The sequence below is a fragment of the Macaca nemestrina genome, chromosome 6 (assembly GCF_043159975.1).
Source record: "Macaca nemestrina isolate mMacNem1 chromosome 6, mMacNem.hap1, whole genome shotgun sequence".
NCBI lineage: Eukaryota > Metazoa > Chordata > Mammalia > Primates > Cercopithecidae > Macaca > Macaca nemestrina.
In genome coordinates, this window is record NC_092130.1 from 1,483,907 (window position 1) to 1,510,108 (window position 26,202).

Here is a 26,202-nt window from a genome sequence, read left to right on the forward strand (position 1 = left end):
CAGGCTAGGTGTAGCCGGGAGCCCAGTTGGTTGCTGTGTGGCAAATGGCACACAGATGCTGGGTGGGTGCATCCTGGGGAGTCTGTGGGAGTGAGCATACAGAAGAGGTATCAAAAGTATAAGGCGGGCCAGGCGCGGTGGCTAACACCTATATAATCCCAGCACTTTGGGAGGCCGAGGCAGGCAGATCACTTGAGGCCAGGAGTTCAAGACCAGCCTGGCCAACATGGCAAAACCCCATCTCTGCTAAAAATACAAAAATTAGCCGGTCGTGATGGCAGGTGCCTGTAGTCCCAGCTACTTGGGAGGCTGAGGCAGGAGAATCACTGGAGCCCGGGAGGTGGAGGTTGCAGTGAGCCGAGATCGTGTTACTGCACTCCAGCCTGGGCGACAGAACGAGACTATATATATATATATATATGTGTGTGTGTGTGTGTGTGTGTGTGTGTGTGTATTATATATGGCAGAAGGAAAAAGTCTGAGAACAGTTTTCACATTTTGGCTAAATAGGTAAATAAAATGTGGACATAATTCTGATTTGACAACGTGTATGAAACAGGAGTAAGAAGGAGAATTTGCTAGTGAATTGAAGGCCAGAAACCCATTTCCTGAGCAGGTCTTTGGAAGTATAACATTTTGGAAGAACTGAGTTCATGTACCGGTTCCCTAGGTTATTTCATGGTCATGTAAGTTCATTTTTCTAAGACATGCCTCAGTGAGCACTTTTTGAAGCTGCTGTTTTTTTCTCGCTTGCATTCTCTTGTATAGTTGAGTACGGTTCCAGTATCACTTTCCCACATGTAATCCTAATTATCCCAAGCCTAACAAGCACCCTGTGGAACAGGCAAAGCTGGTAATGTCTGCATTGAGCAAAGAAGGAAATGGACCCCTAAGGAAGCTTGACTTTCCTGACACACTGTGAGTGTTGAATGCAGAGTTGAGTCTGAAACCCAGGTCATGCACTTTGAAAGGAAATAAAATGCATTACCTCGGTATTGCAGTGATGGTTGGGAAGAGTCCATTCCAAGTAAAGCAGAGTATCGTTTGAAAGCTGTCAGTGGGCTCAGTCTAAGCCCAGTTGGTTGGTTCCCCGGCTGTAAACTGAGGAGGTCAAGACAGGTCTCTCACAGGTCCCTCGAGATCCTCTGTTCTTCAGAGAGCTGTGAATGAATCTAAGGTAGCATTAGTATGAAAACTGATTTCAATTTGCTGATGTAATGTTTATCTAGTTTCATGTTTAATCATTTTTGCCATAGGTATTCTTAGTTACAAGATCAACTTTATTTTGAACTAGAGTGGGAAGGTGTGTAGACTTCATTGTGTTGATTTAATAAGCTGTGTCATAGTTTATGAAGATGCAGAGTGGAAGAGTTTTTAAAAATAGTGTAACTTGGAAACCCAAACCTTATTTGAATATTATTTGGAAATTCTGCTGCTGATCCGGTGGGGTGGCCTAGCCGATAGGTGTAAAGATGAGTCAAACGCTGCTGCATGTGCTGTGAATACGAGGCACTCCAGTTGTATTTTCCTCAAGAGACTCCTTAGATATTGATCAGTGGAATAAAGTTATTGAGCAGCTTGGAACACCATCAGCAGAGTTCATGAAGAAACTGCAGCCGACTGTGAGGAATTATGTAGAAAACAGACCAAAGTATCCTGGAATCAAATTCGAAGAACTCTTTCCAGACTGGATATTCCCATCAGAGTCTGAGCGAGACAAAATAAAAAGTAAGATACCCTTTTTTTCTTAGACTTGTGTTTTGTAATTCAGGTGGCGCTTTCAGTCTTTCATGTTTGTATTCTAAAAACCTGTGAGTTTTGGGAGAGAAAGTCATTTCAGGCCAGAAGTCTGAGGTATGAAGGCACTGAGGAGAGAAAGTTTAAAGGTCTAGAAGCTTTATCCTCCATAACATGGCTTAATTGAAGCCTTTGGCCAAAATAAAAATCATCAAATCAGTCTGAAAGAATCTTGTTACAGTTACAGCAACTGGAATTCACAAAGTTTTCAGGTGAAAAGAACCCTTGAATGCAGATTCTAGAGTCGGAGCCATGTGACAGTCACTCGATAGAAAAGGTCCTCCCCACCTTCTCCTGCACCCTTTACTACGGTGTGATTGCCTAAGGAGAAAGGAGAGATTTGATTCTGTCCACATTAAGATTAAGGTAAACTGGGCCGGGCGCCGTGGCTCACGCCTGTAATCCCAGCACTTTGGGAGGCCGAGGCGGGCGGATCACGAGGTCAGGAGATCGAGACCATCCTGGCGAACACGGTGAAACCCCGACTCTACTAAAAAGACAAAAAATTAGCCGGGCGTGGTGGCAGGCGCCTGTAATCCCAGCTACTCGGGAGACTGAGGCAGGAGAATGGCCTGAACCCGGGAGGCGGAGCTTGCAGTGAGCCGAGATTACGCCACTGCACTCCAGCCTGGGCAACAGAGCGAGACTCCGTCTCAAAAAAAAAAAAAAAAAAAAATTAAGGTAAACTGTGCCTTAATCAGAAAACCCTCAGTCATTCCTGTGCTTACTCAGGTTGTGAACTTCAATTGCCAAAACCTAGGTGATCCTTATATTTAACTAAGTTATTGAACTTGTTTTTGTTTTTTTTTTTTCTAAATACCAATCTGTAGATTAAAAAAAAAAAAAAAAAAAACTGTAAGTTGCCAGCACTGTATACAGCTAGGCCAGCCAGAAGCATCTGTGAGTGTTTCATCCTGTGGGAATGTGAGATTGTTGCACGGTTTAAAAAGTCTGTTCTAATTTCATTTTGATGTGACTTAGAGAAAAATACTCCCCCGTGCCTCATGCCCACACCCTGGGCAGTGCCACCCGCAGCTCGGCAATTGCCACCTTCCTTGCTGTGGTTTCCCAGCCTTGGGCCCTGCCCAGACATTGGTCTGAGGCTGCCTGGTGCTCTTCCCCACCACCCTGGGGGCCCAGGTTTCTCTTCCCCTCGCAGATCCAGAGGCGTAAAACCACATTTGGAAACCTGGTTTGTCATGAAAGTGGCCATCTGACTTTTTCTTAAAAATGTTTGGGTTATGGCCAGGCGCGATGGCTCATGCCTGTAATCCCAGCACTTTGGGAGGCCGAGGCAGGCAGATCATGAGGTCAAGAGATCGAGACCATCCTGGCTAACATAGTGAAACCCCATCTCTACTAAAAAAATACAAAAAATTAGCCGGGCGGGGTGGCGGGCGCCTGTAGTCCCAGCTACTCGGGAGGCTGAGGCAGGAGAATGGTGTGAACCCGGGAGGCGGAGCTTGCAGTGAGCCGAGATTGCGCCACTGCACTCCAGCCTGGGCGGCAGAGCGAGACTCTGTCTCAAAAAAAAAAAAAAAAAAAAAAAGTTTGTGTTATATTCATCTTGAACCTATCAAACGTTTCTCAAAATTAATACATCTTTGTTCTGTCTGTGCTGTCGTATTTAGTTCTTTATTGTATGATTCTCTTTGTTTCATATTAAGAGCATTAGTGTATTAATCTAATCTTTGTTGTCACCCTAGCCAGTCAAGCCAGAGATCTGTTATCGAAAATGCTAGTGATTGATCCTGACAAGCGGATCTCTGTAGATGAAGCTCTGCGTCACCCGTACATCACTGTCTGGTATGACCCGGCCGAAGCAGAGGCAGTGAGTATCTGTTTTGAAAAGACTTGAATGTGGAGGCCGGGCTTGTATTTCCTTGGATCTTGTCTGCTCGTCCAGAGCGGCTACATATGGGTAGCAAGTTCTCCATCTGGGGCTCCCAGTTACAAAAAGGCCAAGTGCTGTCTGAGGCCTGGGCCGCTTTGCTCGGAGGACCTCAGGAATGAACTTACGCTTTGGTGATACCAGTCTCCATTTTGCAAAGGCTGCTGTGAGCTCATAGTTTATTAAGCATCTGTTCTGTGCCATTGGCTTTGGTTACATCCTCTTGTTTAGGCCAAGAGGCTGAGCAGCTTGCTGAAAAATCACACGTCTGTGTATCCTTCCCTAAAGGCCTTGTGCCTCCTGGCTCTCCCGCTGGAGGAGCTCCACTCTGAGTTCGGTGCTCACGTGCGTGTTTCTGTGTCAGCGCTGGTGTGAGTGAGCTTTAGCTGTGAGGGAGATCACTGCGTAGTGGCGGGCTTCCTTCGTGCCATGAGTGACACACATGTTTATGGCATGGCCTGTGGTTTTGCCATCAGTTTAAACGTTGTTTTATATAAAAAGAATCCAATTTATAAGCAGACTTTTGTAACAGTCCATTTATGAGTTGGACTTTGGGTTTGGGAGTTCTCACATGAAGAACATGTAAAATTTGTTCTAAGAAACAGCAGTACCTTCCATAGCTGCCTGCACAATGCCTTGTCCATGATGGGTCTCGGGAAACAGCCTGTGATGGGCAGATGTCTGTGTTTTGAGGTCAGGTGATTATTAAGAGGAACATAGTAACTCTTTTTTGGTTAACTTTTTCATAATTATTTTGATCCCAAAGCTGATCCAATATTGCATGACAAATCTTTATTAAACCATGTGTTGAATTAAACTAAATCCATATCATAAATAGACTAGAAGTCTTCCAAGCGATTTTACCTTTTTTAGTGCCTCATTTTTTTTGAGGCATTACTATTGACTTTACATATGATTTAATTTTTAGCCACCACCTCAGATTTATGATGCCCAGTTGGAAGAAAGAGAACATGCAATTGAAGAATGGAAAGGTAAAGATGGAGCTTATTTTGATCCTTCCTTAGGACATTTCTTCCAGTCCTGTAAAGCAGAGGCTTTTCATTTTGTGACATTTCCCTTCAGGAAGGGGCAAGAAACGCTGCGACCCACTTAGCCTCTTTCTCCCCAGTTTCCAGTAGAAAAAGGACTTGAAGAGAACAGAGTTAGAGAGGAACATGTATCAATTTCTTATCATTTGCTTCAAGAGGGAAAAATAGTATTTTTTTCATGGCTTTTCACATATCGGTTTGTAAACTGAGCTTAGTAATTGCATCACACTTACATTGATAACATGTTGCAAATTTCAGGTGACACCAGTTCACAGGCTGCATGTTACCTATAGAATTCCCAGTGTGTGCAGATATGGGGAGCCAGGGCTGGGGGTCATGTGAACTTCTGCCTGCTTTTTTTAAGCCGTGTAGTTGTACATATGTTTTAAAATCTAGTTTGGGGGAAACTGCAGATTGAAAATATGCAAATAGGTATTATTACCACTGTAAGATTAACCAGACCACCCACAACAAACTGCACCTATAATGAAGAGGTCGGCCTGACAATTCTTCATTAAGAAGCGGCATCAGTAGTAACTGAGAACCACAGTCAGAGTGAGTCAGCACTGAGGGTGGGTCCTGCCCCAGGGCCCTCCTGGAGTGCCGGTTGCCTGTGTGAGCCTGTGCTCAGCAGTGCATGCTCACAGCACACTCACTGGCCTCCATAAATGGTTGCAACGCGCTAATGCTGGTTTATGAATACTGAAATTTTAGGAATCCCTAATCACTTACTTAGTAGGTAATTAGTTTTTCTTACAAATGAAAGTTGAAGAAAACTGAAGTTGAAACAAGGAAAAGACTTAGGCGTGTGGATTCATTTCTGGCCAGTGTCGGGGGTTCCTAGCCCACATGTGGATGCCGGTTACCTTTGGAAAACCCCAAGTAACTACATAGAGAAACATATTGAAATGGATGTGAGAGTATCCAATCCCTTACAGTGTTCTGTGGGAGCCAGTCCACTTCATACAGCCCCTTGTGGATCCAGAACCACCCCACGTTTTGCTCCCTTACTAGCTGCATGGAAAAGATGGGATGTAGTCCAGGCGCAGTGGCTCACACCCGTGATCCCAGCACTGTGGGAGGCCAAGGCGGGCAGACGGCTTGAGGCCAGGAATTCAAGACAAGCCTAGCCAACGTAGCGAAACCCCATGTCTACAAAAACTATAAAAATTAGCCAGGCATGGTGGTGAACACCTGTAATCCCAGCCACTTGGATGGCTGAGGCATCCAGGAGGTAGAGGTTGCAGTGAGCCAAGACTGTGCCACTGCACTCCAGCCTGGATGACAGCATGAAACTGTCTCAAAAAAAAAAAAAAAAAAAAACCAAAGAAAGAAAAGAAAAGGTATAATGTATCAAAACATGAATATTTTGGTCCACTTAGACTATATTACTGAATTGACTCTTATCTTACAATTAAAAATAACACATCGGAGTGCCTTTGGAGTGGTTCCAGTTGATTTGGAAGCAGAGTTTAGAGATACAATGAAACTGTTTAGAAACTGATTAAGCATTTTAACTTGTATTTTTATTAAAGAGCTAATTTACAAAGAAGTCATGGATTGGGAAGAAAGAAGCAAGAATGGTGTTGTAAAAGATCAGCCTTCAGGTTAGTGATTGTTTTAATTGATTGTATGATATTTTTCTTACCTTATTCAGCTTTTCTTTTTTGAGACAGTCTCACTCTGTCACCCAGGCTGGAGTACAGTGGAATGATCTCTGCTCACTGCAACCTCCACCTCCTGGGTTCAAGTGATTCTCCTGCCTCAGCCTCCCAAGTAGCTGGGATTACAGGCACGTGCCACCACGCCCGGCTAATTTTTGTATTTTTAGTAGAAACGGGGTTTCACTGTATTGGCCAAGCTGGTCTTGATCTCCTGACCTCGTGATCCGCCCGCTTCAGCCTCCCAAAGTGGTGGGATTACAGGCGTGAGCCACTGCACCTGGCCTCTTTCCCTATTCATCTTTTATAAATGGCAGCAGCATGTTTGAAACGCCAGCCTGGCTAGCATCAGATTTAAAAACCACTGTATGAATAGCCACCCTTTTTGGCTTGTCATAGTGAAGGGGGTGGTGGATGGCATTTTACTGATGTGCCAGACACTGAACTTCCTTATAAACATTTCTCTTTCATCTTTGCAACGATTGCTGTCACGTCCATTTACAGATGAAATGGAATTTAAAGCCTTTTCAACGTTGATAACCCACCCAAAATGCCAATCTAAGTAAAATGGAATTTGGTTTTCTCTTGAGAAAATTGTTCATATCATTCTCCCATTTTTCTACTTGATCTGCCGATCTTGATAGTGGTGGAAGCCTGCTGACCGGGTGGTTGTACGATTATGAGAGACTCTGATATTAGTGGTATTCACTTACGTCTGCAGGATTCTTCCCGTTTACTAAATGAAACGCTCAAGTTATATTTATTGTCTCTCTCCCACTCCCACTGGAAAGCACACACGCGTGGGGATGTGCAGAGAGCACAGCTTACTTTTTATTCTTGAATTTTATATTCAACATGACGTATGTGTCAAGCATCTAGAGATTATATAACTTCAGCAAGAACTTAAGTGCTTGTTAACTAAGCACAAATTTATGACTGCAGACGTCGATCTCAGAGAGTCTGCATGTTGTATTTTTATTCACACCAGACTAAAATATAGATAGTAGGAAGTAGAATAGTTTCATTTGCTTTAAAAGATTAAAATGTCAGTTTTCTGGAGGTACAAAACAATAAAAAATACGAGGCCACTAATTTTTTTCCTTTTTCTAGTATATAGTCTTTATTGCAAAAGATTTATTTGAATGTTGATGCTTTCTTTTCTGTAGATTTAGTGTTTATGTTATAAATTGTTATAATTCAAGTGTCTGGTGACACTTGAATTCGATTCAGGCTTAAGCTTTTGTGATACTGCATTTTCAGATAAATATAGCTGTTTCCTTTTGATGTCTGCTTGAAAGCAGCGGTTATTTTTTAAGTAGCTAACATGATTATACATGGCCACATATATGTTTAGCCACTGAGAAGAAAAGAAGAATCTTGCAAGGAAAGACATAGGAATATGGGACTCTGGGCCCAAAGAAAGACTCAAGGAAAAGTTCAGAAAGTCCAGCTGACTAACTTCTTGTTTATGCTCATAGTTAGGATTGGGAAACTGCAAAAGGACAGAGCCGAGAAATGGCCTGAAGTCTCGTTGCCTGGATTTGCAGCAATGTCGTGCCTCAGATTTTATTATATTTGGTTTTCTTAGCACAGATGCAGCAGTAAGTAGCAACGCCACTCCTTCTCAGTCTTCATCTATCAATGACATTTCATCCATGTCCACTGAGCAGACACTGGCCTCAGACACAGACAGCAGTCTTGATGCCTCGACGGGACCCCTTGAAGGTTGTCGATGATAAGTTAGAAATAGCAAACCTGTCATCATTGAAGGAACTCTCACCTCCATGGGCCTGAAATGCTTGGGAGTTGATGGAACCAAATAGAAAACTCCATGTTCTGCATGTACGAAACACAATGCCTTGCCCCTACTCAGATCTAATAGGATTGCCTGCTTAGATGATAAAATGAGGCAGAATATGTCTGAAGAAAAAAAGTGCAAGCCACACTTGTAGAGATTTTGTTCAAGATCATTTCAGGTGAGCAGTTAGAGTAGGTGAGGTTGTTTCAAGCTGTAATAGTGACAGTTTCTCATCATCCGTAACTGTTGAGAGGTGTGTGCATGTGACCACAGATGCTTGCTTGGACTTGCCCATCTAGCACTTTGGAAATCAGTATTTAAATGCCAAATAATCTCCCAGGTAGTGCTGCTTCTGAAGTTATCTCTTAATCTTCTTAAGTAATTTGGTGTCTGTCCAGAAAAGGTTGATTTATGTGTATTAATTGGCCGTCATGATGTTATCATATCTTATTCCCTTTTGTGCTATGATTTATTCTATCTTTTGTATTTCAGAAGACATATTAATTAAATCTATTTAATAAATAAAAATATATAGCTTTTCTTAAATTTGTGATGTTTGGGGCTGAGAATTATCACGGCTAAAACCAAGACACTCATGTGGACATCTTGTTTTCTTTAAACTGTCTTGTCTGGGATGATTGTACATCCAGCTTTACTGCACGATAAAATTTTAAGTTTTGCTTAGTGCTGCTTGAAATCCTAGCTACCTTATCTCTTTCTTCTTAGTCTTCTAGACTTACTATGAATTTAAAATTCTACCTAGAACTTCACCTTCTTTGTTAGGCGTGTAACACTCCCTCTTAATAAGATGATGGCAGATAGATTCCTGCATCCATGGCCTAACGCTGGAGTAGAATCTTACAGAATGGTCCCTAGAGACCACTGCAGTCATTCCCTCAGTGCTTCCTTTGCCAGAGACTGACCTGGGTCCTTTACTTACCTTCCCTCATTCACTTTCCCTCTGCCAATACCATGTTCTTGATTTTCTTTCTTCACTGGAAGAAAGCGGATAAATTCCTCTTTGGTCTGTTTTCAGAGGCCAGGCTGATTCAGATGCCTGTTTTTTGCTATTGCTTTCCATTGTTTGGGGGCATTCCTTTTCACAAGGGAAACCCATGAATGTTCTGGGAAACTCTTCAGAGGATATGAAGGAAATACTTAAAGAGTAATGATTAACCATTGAATATTTTCTGATTTAAAACTGCTCACCTGAAATTGATACTTTGAGACTTTCCGATAAGTAAATGATTCAGAACTCATTCAGATACCGAGTGTGTTAAGTGTCACTGCAGAAACGGAGCTATGACGATCACATTTTGCTGCCTGTGCCCGTGTTTTTCCCTTGAGCTTATTTTCTTGCTGATTCATATCTTGTGTTCAATTATTTTGGAAGCTTTTCAGTCAACATTCTCTAGACTGTGTTCTGAGGAGGAACTGTGATGAGAAAGTGGGTTCTAGATATGATCTAAAGTGCATGGCTCTCTCTGCACCCGTTATGTCCTGTCGGTTGGTCGAATCACTGGAAACTGGAACCCTTGATTAGCAAAACTAATATTGAAATAAGAAATAGTTCTTTTATATTGTCATTTAGACATTTTCAAATACAAAATGGTAATAATAACTTGGATTGAGGCAGAAATACCTATTGTATGGCTGTCTTATCTATCTTCTCTGTAATACACATTCTTTTAAAAGACTTCACTAAATCTATCTTTAAAAGGAAAAACAAAAGGGAGAGGTTGAAAATGCACGAGTTGCCCCGCACTGTGTGATGCTCCCTCCTCGGGAGACGTGGACAGGGACGAGGCCCCCGCAGGTGCCCTTCTGCTCGCTCGCTCCGCTGTGACTCTGCGAGCCACTTGCCACAGATGGAGCCCGGATGGCGCGGAGGGTTTCCTGGAAAGGCCGTCTTCCACCAGGTAGAGGCGAGTGTGCCCAGGACAGGCCACAGGGCTCCACAGAAATACCTCGCCCAGCTTCAGGGCTCTCCCTCCTGAGCCTAGATTTGCCAGGGTCTTGGTGCCACACACATGGTTTCACACTGATCTCTATGGAAAAATGCTGGTGTTGGTTAAAGAACTGAAAAATGTGCTCAACTTTTCATCTTTTCTATTTTATTTTTGTAATTTATATTGTACACAACCCGGGAAGTAACTATTTTGGACATGTATTTTTATAAACCAGGTAATTTATTATTATCCTGGAATTTAGACTAGGTTTGTTTCATTTGTTGACTTGGTTTTCAGTCAAGAAGGAAATGACTGTCTCCCCCATGTTCAGGTTGTAATTTCAAGTGCAGAGTCCAGAGAGCGAGTTCTGTCAGAGCAGGAGAGAGTCTAGAAACACTGGCTGTGCACACTGTGTCAGCCGTGGGCCTGGAGTGGACAGAGGGCTCTGCTCTGGTCTTTGAGATGTGAGACGCAGAGCCCCAGTGCGGAGAGGGGAATGCCCACACCAGGTCCGTGTCCGAAACACTAAGTGGGTGCTGCTTCAACCCGCATTTCATGCTGTGTAAGTCATGATAACGACGTACGAGTCTGTCTGGTTGATTTCTAATGTAACTCCTCTGGTAATAAATACAAATGTGACCTTTCAGATTGCATATCTCAAAAGTAACATTGCCTAATGTTTTATAATAAAATATATTATGTGTGTTTTGGTTGGTGAAAATAATACAGACTACATTTTAAAAGATAAATGTATAGCATGTCCAATTTTTGTGTGTTTTTAAATGACAATTAGATAATTTCTCCATCACCATCTCTGATGACAGATTTAACATGAAACAGATAGATGATAAAGCATCATGCTTTTGATCAATATTAGCAAGAGGTTTCACATGAAAGGCAGAAACATTGCTGTTTGTTCTCTTATTGAAAATATTCTGCAAACTCCTAAATCTGTGTTTTCAAAACTAATGGCGGTAAGTTTTGATGTCACCAATACACAAGCACGGTTCAGAGTATTGGTGTAATTGTTTTCTCATGAGGCGTGGCCAGGAGAATCCGCCAGTCAGCCTTAGTCGTATGACTTAACGTCGTTCATGGTGCTTGTGGCTTTGCAAGGGATGAGCCAAGTTCATCTGACGTGTGTTTTTGAAGCACTTTAGGCTTCAGTACTTAATACCACAGGAGGAGAAGGACACTCAGTGGCTCAATTTCCTTTGTCTGCTTAAAAGGACTAGAATCATTCCAGAGAGATGCGTGTCAGCTGTGTTTGTAAAGGTCTCGCGAGAAGGAAGCTGTTTCTTGAGATACTGGGGTCTGGGTCTGGGTTCCATTTCTCTGTCCTGTTCCCTCTTCCCTCTTTCACTGTAGGCAGCACTGAAATGCTTTTTATTTATCGACTGAAGTAATACACGTAGGTGGGGTGGGGCTTTTCAGGGAGGAAGGAGAGTGCCCGTATTTCAAAATAACGTCATAATTAGCTACTTGCGTTATCTGGAAGATTCTGTGGCTACTTATGTGAATTTAAGCATAAGGGGGTTACCTTTGTCAATAAGGCAGTTCTTCGATATTGTTTTAATCAGGAAAATTGGTAACAAAATCAGTAATAACAGTGACAGAGTGGTCAGTCGCATCTGCTTGCAGCTGAACGTAGCCATTATATAAGGGAGATGCATGTCTCAGCCCTTGGGAGCTGGTCACAGGCTGAGTCCTCAAGGCCTGGAGACCACATGCTCTTCTGCAGTTAGAACGACCAAGGCCGTGGTTCCCGAGGGTCACTGTGAGCACGAGTGTTTGCTGCCTCAGTTCTCCTCCATGGTGTTTAGAGTTGGAAGGGAAATCCAGAATCATTCTGTCTAACCCCCCACCCTACAACAGTGAGAAAGCCTTACGCCCGAGAAAGAAGGGCACCTCACAGCACCAAGAAGGAGCGGTGGGTCTGCCCTGACCCCGTGGGCAGCGCGTTCTTGCAAATCTCACTCTCCTCTTTTAGTCATAAACACTTTTGAGAATCTGCTGACATCTGTTACCTTCTCCCAAGAAAAACGCCATAAGCACAGAATTTTTGCCAAGCTTTCAGAGGAGCCCTGGACCCCAGTGGATACCATGTGAATAGCCCCTTTCTTTTCTTTTCTTTTCCTTTCTTTTCCTTTTCTTTCTTTTCCTTCCTTTCTTTTTCTTCCTTCCTTCTTCCTTCCTTCCCTCCTTCCCTCCCTCCCTCCCTCCTTCCTTCCTTTCTTCCCTCCCTCTCTCCCTCCCTCCTTCCCTCCCTCCCTTCTTCCCTCCCTCCCTCCCTCCCTCTTTCCTTCCTTTCTTCCCTCCCTCCCTCCCTCCCTCCCTTCCTTCCTTCCTTCCTTCCTTCCTTCCTTCCTTCCTTCCTTCCTTCCTTCCTTCGTTTTTCTTTCTTTTTCTTTCCGGAATCTCACTGTGCCGCCCAGGCTGCAGTGCAGAGGCGTGGTCTCGGCTCTCTGCAACCTCCACCTCGCAGGTTCAAGCGATTCTGGCACCTCAGCCTCCCACGTAACCGGGATTACAGGCATGCACCACCGTGCCTAGCTAATTTTTGTGTTTTTAGTAGAGATGGGGTTTCCCTGTGTTGGCCAGGTGAGTCTCGAACTCCTGAGCTCCAGCGATCCACCTGCCTCATCCTCAGAAGTGCCGGGATTACAGGCGTGAGCCTCTGTGCCCGGATGAAAAGCCCCTTTCTAGATGCAGCTCCTAGATGCTTCGTGTTCTCAGGGAGCGGAGCCTCAGGAGGGTTCTGCTGCCTTTTCTGCCCTTGCTGGGCCTGACTCGTTTGTACACAAATCTTGGGTGTGCACAGGGCATCGTCACTCAGCCCCAGCACTGCTTGGTGTTCTTACTTGATGGCAGAAAGAAAAGACAACGACTTTGTTCCAGCGAACTGGGTAGTTGCCATCACTTCCTCCATGTGGAACTCAGGAGCTAGATGGAAATGTACAAAGACACAACTATCATTAAACAGTCTCCTAAAGGAGTGGTTCTGTGCTGAGCTTTGAAATAAATTCTTTCACTTAAAACCGTATTTTAAATTGATTCTCCAAAAATATATTCTCTCCTCTTCCCTCAAACTCCCTGTGATTTTCTTACAGCTTTTATAAATGTGCTTTGAAATTAATTTCATTCACACATTTTTAAGTGTGCTTTGAAGTGAACTTCATTTGCGCATCTAGAGCGGAATGCACAGGGGGGCTCTCTGCGTCACACACCTTCAAGTAGGACTCAGCCTGAAGAGTTCCTCACAGCTGGTCACCCAGCCCCTGTTCACAAGAAGGGAATTCCTTTCCCACTGAATCGTTTGTACTTTTAACTGCTGGAACGTTCTTTCTTAAATGGAACTGACGCCTGGCTCCCGTACCTTCTGCCCTTGGGCCCTAGACCTTTCCTCTAGGCAAAACAGAGCAAGTCTGACCTGCTTTTAGTAGCAGGCTTTAACGTGTTAATTGGATAGGTCAGCTCCAAGTCTTCCCTTCTCTGTGTTAAACTCAAAAGTTCATCCAACCCCCTCTCCTATGAAAAAGCTGCCACTGCTGGGGAGGCTGAGGCAAGAGGATGGCTGGAGCCCAGGAGTGGGAGGCTGCAGTGAGCACTGACCAGACCACTACAGCCTAGGCGACAGAGTGAGACCCATTCTCTAACAATAAAATCCCCCAGAGCCTCACCACCTTGGGGACCCACTTGTCAGCTGCACCCCTAAAACATGGGCCCAGAAGTAGACACAGTATTTGAGATACAGCCTGAGCAGGGCACCCTCTAAGGGCCCCCATTAATTAACACAGTCTCGGGTGGCCTTAGTCTCGACAGCCATGTCACACGCTGGGTCTAGGCCCATCTCAGTTTTTGTGATGTTACAGTCAATCCCAGTTCTGTCATCGTCATAAACATTCTCTCCCAACTTGACATCTGTGGTCCGATGGCATGAACGTGTCTCCCGAACCTTCATCTGCCTGGTGATGAGCAGCACCTTCAGGCAGTCATCAGGACACGTCCACGTGGCTGTTGTCTCCCCGTCAGCAGGGCAGTTCAGCTCTGCAGCCTCAGCACTCAGCCGCAAGGTCACAGAGAAGGAGCTTGATGGATGGGTCACGGAAAGCATGAATGCACTTCAGCGTCACTCTCTGCTCCACTTACTAGTCACATTTCAAGAAAAAGAAATGAGTTTGGCACCCTCCCTGGATCTCAGAGTGCTTTCTTTTATTTTTACTTGAGAGGGGCAGGTGGTGAGCGCCCGCCTCCCCCTTGATAGCCACACTTTTGCTATCCTGTGGCCACTTAGAAAACATGACTAGTTTTGTCCCCGTGTCTGTAGGTCCGAGTGAGTGAGGGAGCAGGGCACTTAGTGGCCTTGGTTTTTTTCAGCGTGAATAAAGAAGTGATGTGTTTTGAAGGCTGCGTGACTCTGATTCCGCAAAGGACCGTACAGCTGACGCCAGGCAGCTCTCCTGTTGCCTGATGACTACAAAAATGTCTCCATCAGGACAGAGCCTGGCTCACGCTGGGTGTGACTTCAGATGTTTATCGCCTTGAGCATCCCTTGCCTTTTTTTCCAGGGCCTAGTCAACACCCATGCATTCATAGTGCCTGCTTTCTGGTTGTCGTGTCCTTAAGGATCTTCTTATCCTCCATTGAACCAACTTAACAGTGCCAGGCAGGGTAGGCTGTGCTGCAGGGTGTGCACCCTCCAGCTTTGTGTGGCCACTTCTAAGAGTTTGCCCTGACCTGCTCCCATCCCCAGGATCTCCTGGAATCTGGAAGGTACAGATAAAGCTTTGCTAGGTTCACCTGCATCTTTTGGTTGTAATACATTTAAGTGATTTTGTGTCCTTTCTATTAAATCACACCAAAGGACACTTCATATCTTTTTAACCCTCTGTCAGTGATGCTAAAACTTTGATTTTTGATTTTTACATGTTTTTTAGAGGCAGGGTTTTGTTCTGTTGCCCATGCTAGTCTCAAGCTCCTGGGCTCAAGCAGTCCTCCCTCCTCAGCCTCCCAAAGTGCTGGGAATATAGGTATGAGCCATCACACCAGGCCAGTGATGCTAACATTGGCCACTGGCTAGCGTGATGACAGTCCAGTCCTCCATCCCTCAGTCACATTTTCCTCCCTGTGAAGAGGAAGTTGTCCACGTGGGCTTCCTTTGGGGGTGCCTCATCCACATGTCACATGCTGTTGGCCTCAGTTGACAATCCTGGCCTTGAGCAAGAATTCTTTGAGGGCTCGGGGAAGAGTGATTTCCTTAATTTGTCCTGTTGCCATCATGTGCTGGCAGTTTGCTGTCAGCGAGAGCTCCCGCATGTCAGCCAGGGCTGTTTGGTGGCCCTGAGGTGAGCCTCAGGCAAAAGGCAGCCCCGTGCCCTGTTCTTTCCCTTTACTGGTCAGGCTCAGAATGTGGTGTTGGTTTCATAGCTGCCTCAGGCAGCATCACACCTTATTTCTCTGGCTTTTTCATTCCTCTTTTGAGACTTGACTTGCCAAAACTGTAGTCAGGGAAGCTTTTCAAAGCTGAGTCCCGTGTCCTGTTGGCTGACCCCATTACATTTTAAATTTTAATTTTGAAATAAGAAAAGTTGCAAAAATAGTACAAAGAATTCTTCCTCACCCAGATTCTCCAAATGTTATTTCACCACCTGCTATATCCTGTCTACATGCATGTGTATGTACATGCGTTTATACTGGTATGTAGTCATTAATTTCCCCACTGATTTTTTACAAGCAACCAGATTTTTAAGTCTCTTAACTTCGGCCGGGTGCAGTGGCTCACGCCCGTAATCCCAGCACTTTGGGAGGCTAAAGCAGGCGGATCACAAGGTCAGGAGATGGAGACCATTCTGGCTAACATGATGAAACCCCGTCTCTACTAAAAATAGGAAAAAAAATTAGTCAGGCGTGGTGGCAGGTGCCTCTAGTCCCAGCTACTCGGGAGGCTGAGGCAGGAGAATGGTGTGAACCTGGGAGGTGGAGCTTGCAGTGAGCTGAGATCGCACCACTGCACTCCAGCCTGGGCGACAGAGCGAGACTCCGTTTCAAAAAAAAAAAAAAAAGTCTCTTAACTTCATGTATACATGATGTATACACATGTATTTTATAGACGGACACAGGTATAGGTAGCCATGTACATATGTGCCTGCATAATAGCATTTGTAATGAGCTACCTACACGTGGCTGAAGGCGTTGGTGTTGACTTCAGAGAAACTACTAAGGAGTCAGTGTGGCTTCTGAGAGTCCTGAGGAGTAACTCGTGAACCTTTGGACGTTTTTCTGGACCATGAGACTTCATAAAGCTCCAAGAATGATACCAACTCTGCTGATGGAGGTGGAGATGAAACATGGAGAGAGAGACCAGAGGAATGTGAGAGGATATTAGGGACGCACCTGGGTTTGTGGGATGGATGCCTAACATTTTTAAAAGTTGTTAAAATTGGCCGGGTGCAGTGGCTCAAGCCTGTAATCCCAGCACTTTGGGAGGCCGAGACGGGTGGATCACAAGGTCAGGAGATCGAGACCATCCTGGCTAACCCGGTGAAACCCCGTCTCTACTAAAAAATACAAAAAACTAGCCGGGCGAGGTGGCAGGCGCCTGTAATCCCAGCTACTCGGAGGCTGAGGCAGGAGAATGGCGTGAACCCGGGAGGCGGAGCTTGCAGTGAGCTGAGATCCGGCCACTGCACTCCAGCCTGGGTGACAGAGCGAGACTCCGTCTGAAAAAAAAAAAAAAAGTTGTTAAAATTGATAGACAAAAATAAAAATCATTACTTGGGCCAGAAGGAAATTCAGTCAGGAAAAGGGGAGAAAAAGAAAATATCATCCTTGCTTCTTAGATTTTTGGCGAAGATCAAGTAACAGATCAAGTAACAGATCAAGTCTGTTCGTACCAGAAAATATGGTAAATATAGGAAAAATGAAATAAAAGCATAAATAAGCCCTAATATACCAGTAGTTAAAATAAATGTCAATGACCAAAACACACTAATCAAAAAGAGTTAAGGGCCGTGAGCAAATGGAAAACCTAACAATATATAAAATTACAAAACATGTAGTATATGTATAATATATAACTAACTGTGTGTGCGTATGATGGTTCACAGTACCATGAGGAGAAACAAAATACCAAAAAGTGTGGTTTGAAATTTGAATGCACCCCTCTCAGAAATGGACAGGTCAGGTGGGTGAAAAAGCAAAGAACTAGAAGACTGGAACGCCGCAGCTCTCTACCTGGGCTCAGAGAGAGCACTAGACCCAACAGGCAAATTCTTTTCAACACAGGGAACTTACAGGAATACTGCCTCTATCAGTCCACAGAGGAAGTCTCAGTAAATCCCAAAGTCAACATCATAGGATCATGTGATAAAATTGAAAATAAATTTTATAATATCTTACACATCTGGAGACTAACAATACACTAAGCAATCTAGGTGACAGAGGAAATGGTAAGGAAAAATTTGAAATTCCTGTAAGTCTGTGGCCTCAACAAACTCTATGTGCCTAATTTGGTAAGCGAAGGCTTAAATACATTTATTAAGATTAAGACAGGTGGGTCATTCCAGCCAGCGCTGAGCGAATGGCATCTCTCGGGATAGCTGGCACAAGCACCACAAGACCGGGGGCAAGAGAAAGCCTAACCACAAGAAGAAGTACGAGCTGGGGTGCCCCGCTGCCAGTGCCAAGATTGGCCCCCGCCACATCCATGCAGTCCATGTGCAGAGAAGTCACAAAACACACTGTGCCCTGAGGCTGGATGTGGGGAGTTTCTCCTGGGGCCCAGAGTGTTGTAATCACAAAACAAGCATCATGGATGTTGTCTACAGTGCGTCCAATAATGAGTTGGTCTGGACCAAGACGCTGGTGAAGAGCTGCGTCATACTCACTGACAACACACCGTGGTGGCACGAGTCCTACCATGCACTGCTCCTGGGCCGCAAGAAAGGGGCCAAGCTGATTCCTGAGGAGGAAGAGGTTTTAAACAAAAACTGATCTAAAGAATTCAGAAGAAATATGATGAAAGGAAAAAGAATACCAAAGTCAGCCTCCGGAGAAGCAGCTCCAGCAGGGCAAGCACCGCGTCAAGGCCAGGACGGTGTGGCCAGGCAGATGGCTACGTGCTAGAGACCAAGGAGTCAGAGTTCTATCTTAGGAAAATCAGGGCCTGGAAAGACAAATAAATCCTCATCCTTTCTGTCTCCACCCATGTAATAAAGGTGTTTATTGTTCTGTTAAAAAACAAAAATTTTTAATGAGTTTAAAGACCAAAATAAAAGATTTAAAAATAAACAAAAAAAGGAAAAACAAAATGGTGCAGGGAGAAGGCAGCCATCCGCAAGCCGGGAAGAGAGTCCTCATCAGAGCCCGAACATCCCAGCACCCTGATCTCAGACTTCCAGCCTCCAGACTGTTTAAGAAAATAAGTTTCTAGCTGGGCGCGGCGGCTCACGCCTGTAATCCCAGCACTTTGGGAGGCCGAGGCAGGCGGATCACGAGGTCAGGAGATCGAGACCATCCTGGCTGACACGGTGAAACACCATCTTTACTAAAAATACAAAAAAATTAGCCGGGCATGGTGGCGGCACCTGTAGTCCCAGCTACTCGGGAAGCTGAGGCAGGAGAATGGCGGGAACCCGGGAGGCGGAGCTTGCAGTGAGCTGAGATCCGGCCACTGCACTCCAGCCTGGGAGACAATGCGAGACTCCGTCTCAAAAAAAAAAAAAAAGAAAGAAAAGAAGTTTCTGTTGTTTAACCCATGCAGCGTGTGGTATTTTGTTACAGCAGCCTGTGCTGACTAATATATCTTCTTTACTAAGTAATTTATTGGCATCATTAAATTTTACCCCTAAATTTTCCAGTATATATCTTTAAAAACTAAAGTTAGGCCGGGCGCGGTGGCTCAAGCCTGTAATCCCAGCACTTTGGGAGGCCGAGACGGGCGGATCACGAGATCAGGAGATCGAGACCATCCTGGCTAACACAGTGAAACCCCGTCTCTACTAAAAATACAAAAACTTAGCCGGGCGAGGTGGCAGGCGCCTGTAGTCCCAGCTACTCGGGAGGCTGAGGCAGGAGAATGGCGTGAACCCGGGAGGCGGAGCTTGCAGTGAGCTGAGATCCGGCCACTGCACTCCAGCCTGGGTGACAGAGCGAGACTCCGTCTCAAAAAAAAAAAAAAAAAAAAAAAAAACTAAAGTTAATGCCAAGTCTGTATTCAAGTTTCCTAAATTACAGGACTTTTTTGAAAGAAAAACAGTTGTACTAAATCCCAGTGCTGCTTTAAATTGTTTGTGTTATCTTATTTAGGTAAATTTGAACATAAAATCTAGTATAACCAGTATGTTGAATAAGCAGGGCCTATGTGACATAATTAATATGCAATTTTATTTTACTCCCTGACTCCTTAACAGTTAGTGGGGGAGCAATTGATTGAAAACATTGATAGATCCCATGATCTTTCTGGTCTCTCATAGAAAAGAGAAAACTTAGTCTAAGCAAAAAATTCCGTTTCAGTTTAGTTATTAAAATGGCTCGTGCTGTGTGATATTCAAACTTGCCAAATTCATTCAGAGATAAATCTTCTCCCTTCTCTGCTTGGGATATTCAATATACAGGAAGGCAGGGAAGGTGGCATGGGATATTCCTTCCCTTCCCCATATTTCACTTCTATCCCTCCTCTCTTTTATTACTAGCTTGAATTTTTTTATCCTACTAGTGTCAAAGTAGGGAGCAGGAGATAAGGGATGGGAAAGTTCCACACTTCACTGGCCCATCACACTATGGATTTGAGCTCCCCCATCTTTGAGGATCTGTTTCCCAGGACACCACTCCTGATACCAGGTTGGATCACCGAGTGGGGACCAGTCAGGGACACAGGAGCCACACTAGGTATTTCAACAAAGAATTGAATGTGGGGACTTGGCTAAACAGACGTTGGAACACTTAGAGAACCCAAAAGGAAACGGAGGTAACAAATAGCTGAAGGGGCAGCTGCCACCCTCTAGGGGTTAAGGGATAAAGGGAAGAGAGAATCTGGGCTTGTCAGAGCCTGAAAGTTCAGGGAAGGGCCCCAGGGAGAGGGAACCAGATCTGGGAGGAGCAGCATGGCCAGGCTGGTGGTAGCCCCTGTGGGAGCGGCGATGAAGCTGTCCTGGAAGAGCAGAATGAAGCTGAGTCTGGAACCGGCCGCCCCTGTTGGCGTGCAGGGCTGTTGCTGACATGCCACCATCGGGACAGTGGGCACGATGGGAAGGAGAAGAGCTTTCTTGTCTCCTTCTAGAACCTCCCATTTGCAAGGTCAACAAGGACTCGGCTGACAACGGAGAGATGTGTAGCTCAGCTGAGGCTAAGCATAGAAGCGAGACTTGAAGCTGAGAGACAACAGCTCAATATCTGGTACGAGGAGACAGGGTCCTTCCCTGCCCCTCATTTTGCTCCCATGTCACTTCCTCCTCTTCAGTGTCGGACTCCACCGAGCTCAAAGCAGGGACAAGGAGAGGAGGGGCACAGAAGGTCATCCACCCCATGGCGCTCTCGTAGGAAAGCATCAGGCTCTCTGGCCTGGCCCGGCCCGTGTTTACACATGACTTGTTCTCGAATGGAATGCAGTTGGGGTGCTCACAGATGCCCCCTCACAGCCTGCCTCCATGATCTCCCTGGGCAGTTGTTTTTGTTGTTGTTTGTTTGTTTTTGTTTTGTTTTTTTGGAGACGAAGTCTTGCTCTTGTTCCCCAGGCTGGAGTGTGATGGCGCGATCTTGGCTCACTGGAACCTCCACCTCCCGGGTTCAAGTGATTCTCTTGCCTCAGCCTCCCGTGTAACTGGGACTACAGGCACCTGCCACCACGGCCGGCTAATTTTTGTAATTTTAGTAGAGATGGGGTTTCACCATGTTGGCCAGGCTGGTCTCGAATTCCTGACCTCAGGTGATCCACCTGCCTCGGCCTCCCAAAGTGCTGGGATTACAGGTGTGAGCCACTCTGCCCGGCCAACTCCCTGGGCAGTTCTTGAAATCCAGGCAAAGGCACTTCTCACTTCATCCCAGGGTTTAGGGGCCAGAGCGAAATGAAAAGGTGGGGTTTGAAAATCAGGGAAATTGTGCTGTTAATGTTAAAGCACTTTTTTCCTTTCTCACTCACTCTCTCTCCCCTTGTCCTGGCATTTTTTTTGTGCCATTTAATGTTATTCTAAGTACATAAAACCTAAAATATGAGGTTATCATTAAAATGTAAGATGAACATTACTGTTTGTTTTTACATTGTTCATTGCTTGTTTTAAATGCAAATAGAATTTAATGCCTACACAGAATCACTGAAATTACACAATTTGTCTTGTGTAGCTTATACATGCATAAATATTTAATTCTTACCAGGGCAGCTCTGCATAAGGCTAACGCAACCACAGTCATGTGTCATATAATGGCATTTCAGTCAACCACGGACCACATATGACAGAGGTCCCATAAGATTATAATACTGTATTTATATTCTACCTTTTCCATGTTTCGAGGCCAGGTGTGGTGGCTCATGCCTGTAATCATAACACTTTGGGAGGCTGAGATGGGAGGATCGCTTCAGGCCAAGAGTTCAAGACCAGCCTGAGTGATACAGTGAGACTCCATCTCTACAAAAAATGAAACAATTAGTTGGATGTGGTGGCATGCATCTGTGGTCTCAGCTACTCAGGAGGCTGAGGTGGGAGGAACGCTTAAGGCCAGAAGTTGGAGGCTGCAATGAGCTTTGGTCGCGCCACTGAACTCCAGCCTGGGCAACAGAGTGAAACCCAGTCTCAATAAATAAATATGTTTTGCTTAGATACACAATCACTTAGTATTGTGTTACCATTGCCTACAGTATTCAGTACAGCAACTTGCTGTACAGGTTTGTGGCCCAGGGGCAATAGGCTTTGCGATACAGCCTAGGTGCTTAGTGGGCTGTACCATCTGGGTTTGTGTGAGTACACTCGATGAAGTTCTCACAATGACAACATTGCCTAACACATTTCTCAGAAGGTGTCTCCAGTGTTAAGCGAGGTATGATTGTCACTTTGACCCACACACATTCTACCTCCTCTCCCCACCTTCAGCTTACTGATGCGTGTGGAAGGCTGACAGGGAAAGGAAGGCTAAACAGATGTTGGAAGACTTAGAGAACCAAAAAGGAAACTGAGGTAACAAATAGCTGAAGGGGGCAGCTTAAGGGGCAGCCATCTTCCCCTTTCCTTTTCAGTCACTGTTTTTTGACTCTGTGAATGACTGATACAGGGAAGAAACCCTAGTAAGAAAGGCTATGATTGGGAAGAACAGACGAGTAACAAGTTCCGAAATTGAATCAGTAATAAAACACCTGCCAACCAGAAAAATCCCTGGACCAGACAGATTCACAGCCAAATTCTACCAGACATACAGAAGAACTTGTACTAATTCTGCTGAAACTATTCCAAAAAATCAAGGCCAAGGGAGGGACTCCTCCCTAACTCATTCTATGAAGCCAGCATCATTCTGATACCAAAACCTGGCAGAGACACAACAACAACAACAAAAGAAAACTTCAAGCCAATGTCCCTGATGAACATAGACGCAAAAATTCTCAACAAAATACTTGCAAACCAAATCCAGCAGCATATCAAAAAGCTAATCCACCTCGATCAAGTAGACTTTATCCCTGGGATGTGGAATCGGTTCAACATACCCAACTCAATAAACGTAATTTATCACATAAACAGAACTGAAAAGAAAAGCCACATGATCTTCTCGAGAGATGCAGAAAAGGCTTTTGGGAAAATTCAACATCCCTTCATGTATAAAACCCTTAACAAACTAGGCATCAAAGGAACATACCTCAATAAGAGCCAAATATGATAAGCCCACAGCCAACATCATATCAAATGGACAAAAGCTGGAACTATTCTCCTTGAAAACTGGTACAAGACAAGGATGCCCTCTCTCACCAGTCCTTTTCAAAATAGTATTGGAAGCCCGAGCCAGAGCAATCAGGCAAGAGAAAGAAAGAAAAAGCATCCAAATAAGAAAAGAGGAAATCAGATGATCTCTTTTCTCAGAAGATGATTCTATACCTAGAAAACCTCTTATTCTCTGCCCAAAGGCTCCTGGATCTGATAAACAACTTCAGCAAAATTTCAGGATACAAAATCAATGTACAAAAATCAATAGCATTTCTATACACCAATAACATCCAAGCTGAGGGCAAAATCAAGAATACAATCTCATTCACATAGCCACAAAAAGAATAAAATACCTAAGAGTACAGCTAACCAGGGAAGTGAAAGATCTTTACAATGATAATCACAAACCACTGCTCAAAGTCAGAGATGACACAAAACATTACAGGTTCACGGATAGAAGAATCAGTATCGTTAACATGGCCATACTATCCAAAGCAATTTACAGATTCAGTGCTATTCCTATCAAACTACCAATGACATTTTTCATAGAATTGGGAAAAACTATTCCAAAATTCATATGGAACCAAAAAAGAGCCCAAATAGCCAAAGCAATCCTAAGCAAAAAGAACAAAGCCAGAGGTGGCACACCACCTAACTTCAAACTATACTGCAGGGCTACGGTAACCAAAACAGCATGGTGCTGCTACAGAAACAGACATACAGGCCAATGGAACAGGTTAGAGAACCCAGAAATACAACCATCTGATCTTCAACAAAGCTAACAATAACAGCAATGGGAAAAGGATTCCCTGTTCAATAAATGGCACTGGGATAGCTGGCTAGCCATATGCAGAAGATTAAAACCAGATCCCTTTCTTATGTCATATACAAAAATCAACTCAAGATGGATTAAAGACTTAAATGTAAAACCTAAAACTATAAAAACCCTAAAAGAAAATCTAGGATATACCATTCTGGACATTGGCTGTGGCAAATATTTTATGACAAAGACTCCAAAAGCAATTGCAACGAAGATTGACTATCAATAGGGTAAACAGAAAACAAGCAGAATGGAGGAAAATATATGCATCTGACAAAGGTCTAATATCCAGATTCTATAAGGGACTTAAACAAATTAACAAGGAAAACACAAATAACCCCATTAATAAATGGGCAAAGGATGCAAACAGACACTTCTCAAGAGAAGACATACAGATGGCCAACAACTATATGAAAAAATGCTCAACATCACTATTAGAGAAATGCAAAGCAAAACCACAGTGAGATACCATCTCACACAAGTCAGGATGGCTATTATCAAAAATAACAGATCCTGGGGAGGGTGCAGAGAAAAGTGAATGCTTATACACCATGGGTGGAAATGTAAAGTAGTTCAGCCACTGTAGAAATCAATTGGATATTTCTCAACTAAGAGTTGAAGTGCCATTCGACCCAGCAATCCCTTTACTGGTTATATACCCAAAGGAAAATAAATCATTCTGCCATAAAGATACATGCATGCATATGTTCATCCTAGCACTATTCACAATAGCAAAGACATGGACTCAATATAGGTGCCCATTAATGGCGGATTGGATAAATAAAATGTGATACACCATGGAATACAACACCGCCGTAAAAAAGAACTAAATCACGCCCTTTGCAGCAACATGGATGCAGCTGGAGGCCATTATCCTAAGTGAATGAATGCAGGAACAGAAAACCAAATACCACACGTTCTCATTTATTTTTATTTTTTTTATTTTTATTTTTTGAGATGGAGTCTCACTTTGTTGCCCAGACTGGAATGCAGTGGTGCAATCTCGGCTCACTACAACCGCCACCTCCCGGGTTCAAGCAATTCTCCTGCCTCGGCCTCCTGAGTAGCTGGGATTACAGGCACCTGCCACTACACCCAACTAATTTTTGTATTTTTAGTAGAGATGGGGTTTCGCCATGTTGGCCAGGCTGGTCTCGAACTCCTGACCTTGTGATTTGCCCATCTCGGCCTCCCGAAGTGCTGGGATTACAGGCATGAGCCACCACGCCCGGCCAACATGTTCTCATAAGTGGGAGTGAACCGCTGAGTACATGTGGACACCAAGAAGGGAACAGCAGACACTGGGGCCTACTTGAGGATAGAGGGTGGGAGAAGAGTGAAAATAAAAAACAAAACAAAACAAAACAAAAAAAGCAGGTACTGTGTTTAATATCTGAGTGATGAAATAAAGTGCACACCAAACCCCACGACATACTGTTTATCTATGCAGCAAACCTGCACTATACCCCTGAACCTAAAATAAAAGTTGAGAAGGGGGAAAAAAAAAAAGGCTATGATCAGGTCACGTAGCCATTCGTGGTTTTCAGGACACCGCTGCCGTCTCTGTCTGAAGCAAGTTCTGGTTAGAGCAGGAAGCCTGGCCCTGGGGCTGTCAGTGCCCCGCTGACTCAGCAGTCCAGTAATGTGCCTACCTGGAACCTGCCTGAGTCTGGGCGGCCGGAAACAGTCGCCCCACCAGCACCTTGTGTACAGGGGCGTCCTGAGCCCTAAGAGTGAATGAGGCAAGCGAGGAGTCGCGTGGACATGCAGCGCGAATGTGCTTCCTCACAAGCATGCTCCGTGGTCCCAGTGGACTTAGCAAACACAGATTCAAAGATCAGATTACTAAGAACTTTCAGATGGTGACATGCCCCGGGTCCACACACCTTCCCAGGTCGCAGCCCTGCAGGGGCTGTGCTCAGCCCGGGGATTCTGCAGCCCTGCAGGGTCTCCTCCCCCGGCCCCGCTCAGTGCTTCTTCACACACAAGTGGCCCACCAGAAACACCACATTCGCCACAGCTCCCCGCAGCACCTCAGCTCCCTGCATCACCTCCTGCCGACGTTCACGGCAGCCGCTCACTCTTGCTTGGAGGTTTTCTGTCCTGTAAGCCTAAAACTTTGCCACACGTATGCCCAGGCGTCCAGCCTGTTCGCCAAGGTGCCTGCCTCACTTGTGCTGAATGAGCACACACGGGCACCCCTGGCCATTTCCCACAAGGACATGGGCACCTCTGCCCCCTGACAGCCTGTGGCACATTCCAGTTGTCTGCAGGCCCCCTGGGAAAAGCGACAAGCCCAGCCATAACGCACGGGAAGGAATCAGTTGAGGCAGTG

General features: G+C 44.8%; 1 protein-coding gene and 1 pseudogene across 7 annotated transcripts in view; both read left to right on the forward strand.

Moving 5' to 3' along the window:
* The window catches only part of LOC105484084 (mitogen-activated protein kinase 9), a 60,225-nt gene extending 49,331 nt beyond the window's left edge, over positions 1 to 10,894 (forward strand). For 5 of the 7 annotated variants that reach the window (XM_071097982.1, XM_071097980.1, XM_071097979.1 and 2 more), the window contains 5 exons: positions 1,546 to 1,728; positions 3,504 to 3,628; positions 4,617 to 4,680; positions 6,273 to 6,344; positions 7,992 to 10,894. In XM_071097982.1, the coding sequence (XP_070954083.1) occupies positions 1,546 to 1,728; positions 3,504 to 3,628; positions 4,617 to 4,680; positions 6,273 to 6,344; positions 7,992 to 8,134 (587 nt within the window). In that variant the 3' untranslated portion in view covers positions 8,135 to 10,894. Of the gene's footprint in view, positions 1 to 1,545; positions 1,729 to 3,503; positions 3,629 to 4,616; positions 4,681 to 6,272; positions 6,345 to 7,986 lie in introns of all 7 variants that reach the window. The other 2 variants (XM_071097985.1, XM_071097984.1) reach the window with 1 other exon arrangement.
* A 3,550-nt stretch (positions 10,895 to 14,444) lies between these two features.
* LOC105484085 (small ribosomal subunit protein eS8-like) lies at positions 14,445 to 19,335 on the forward strand (annotated as a pseudogene).
* Positions 19,336 to 26,202: the final 6,867 nt, after the last annotated feature.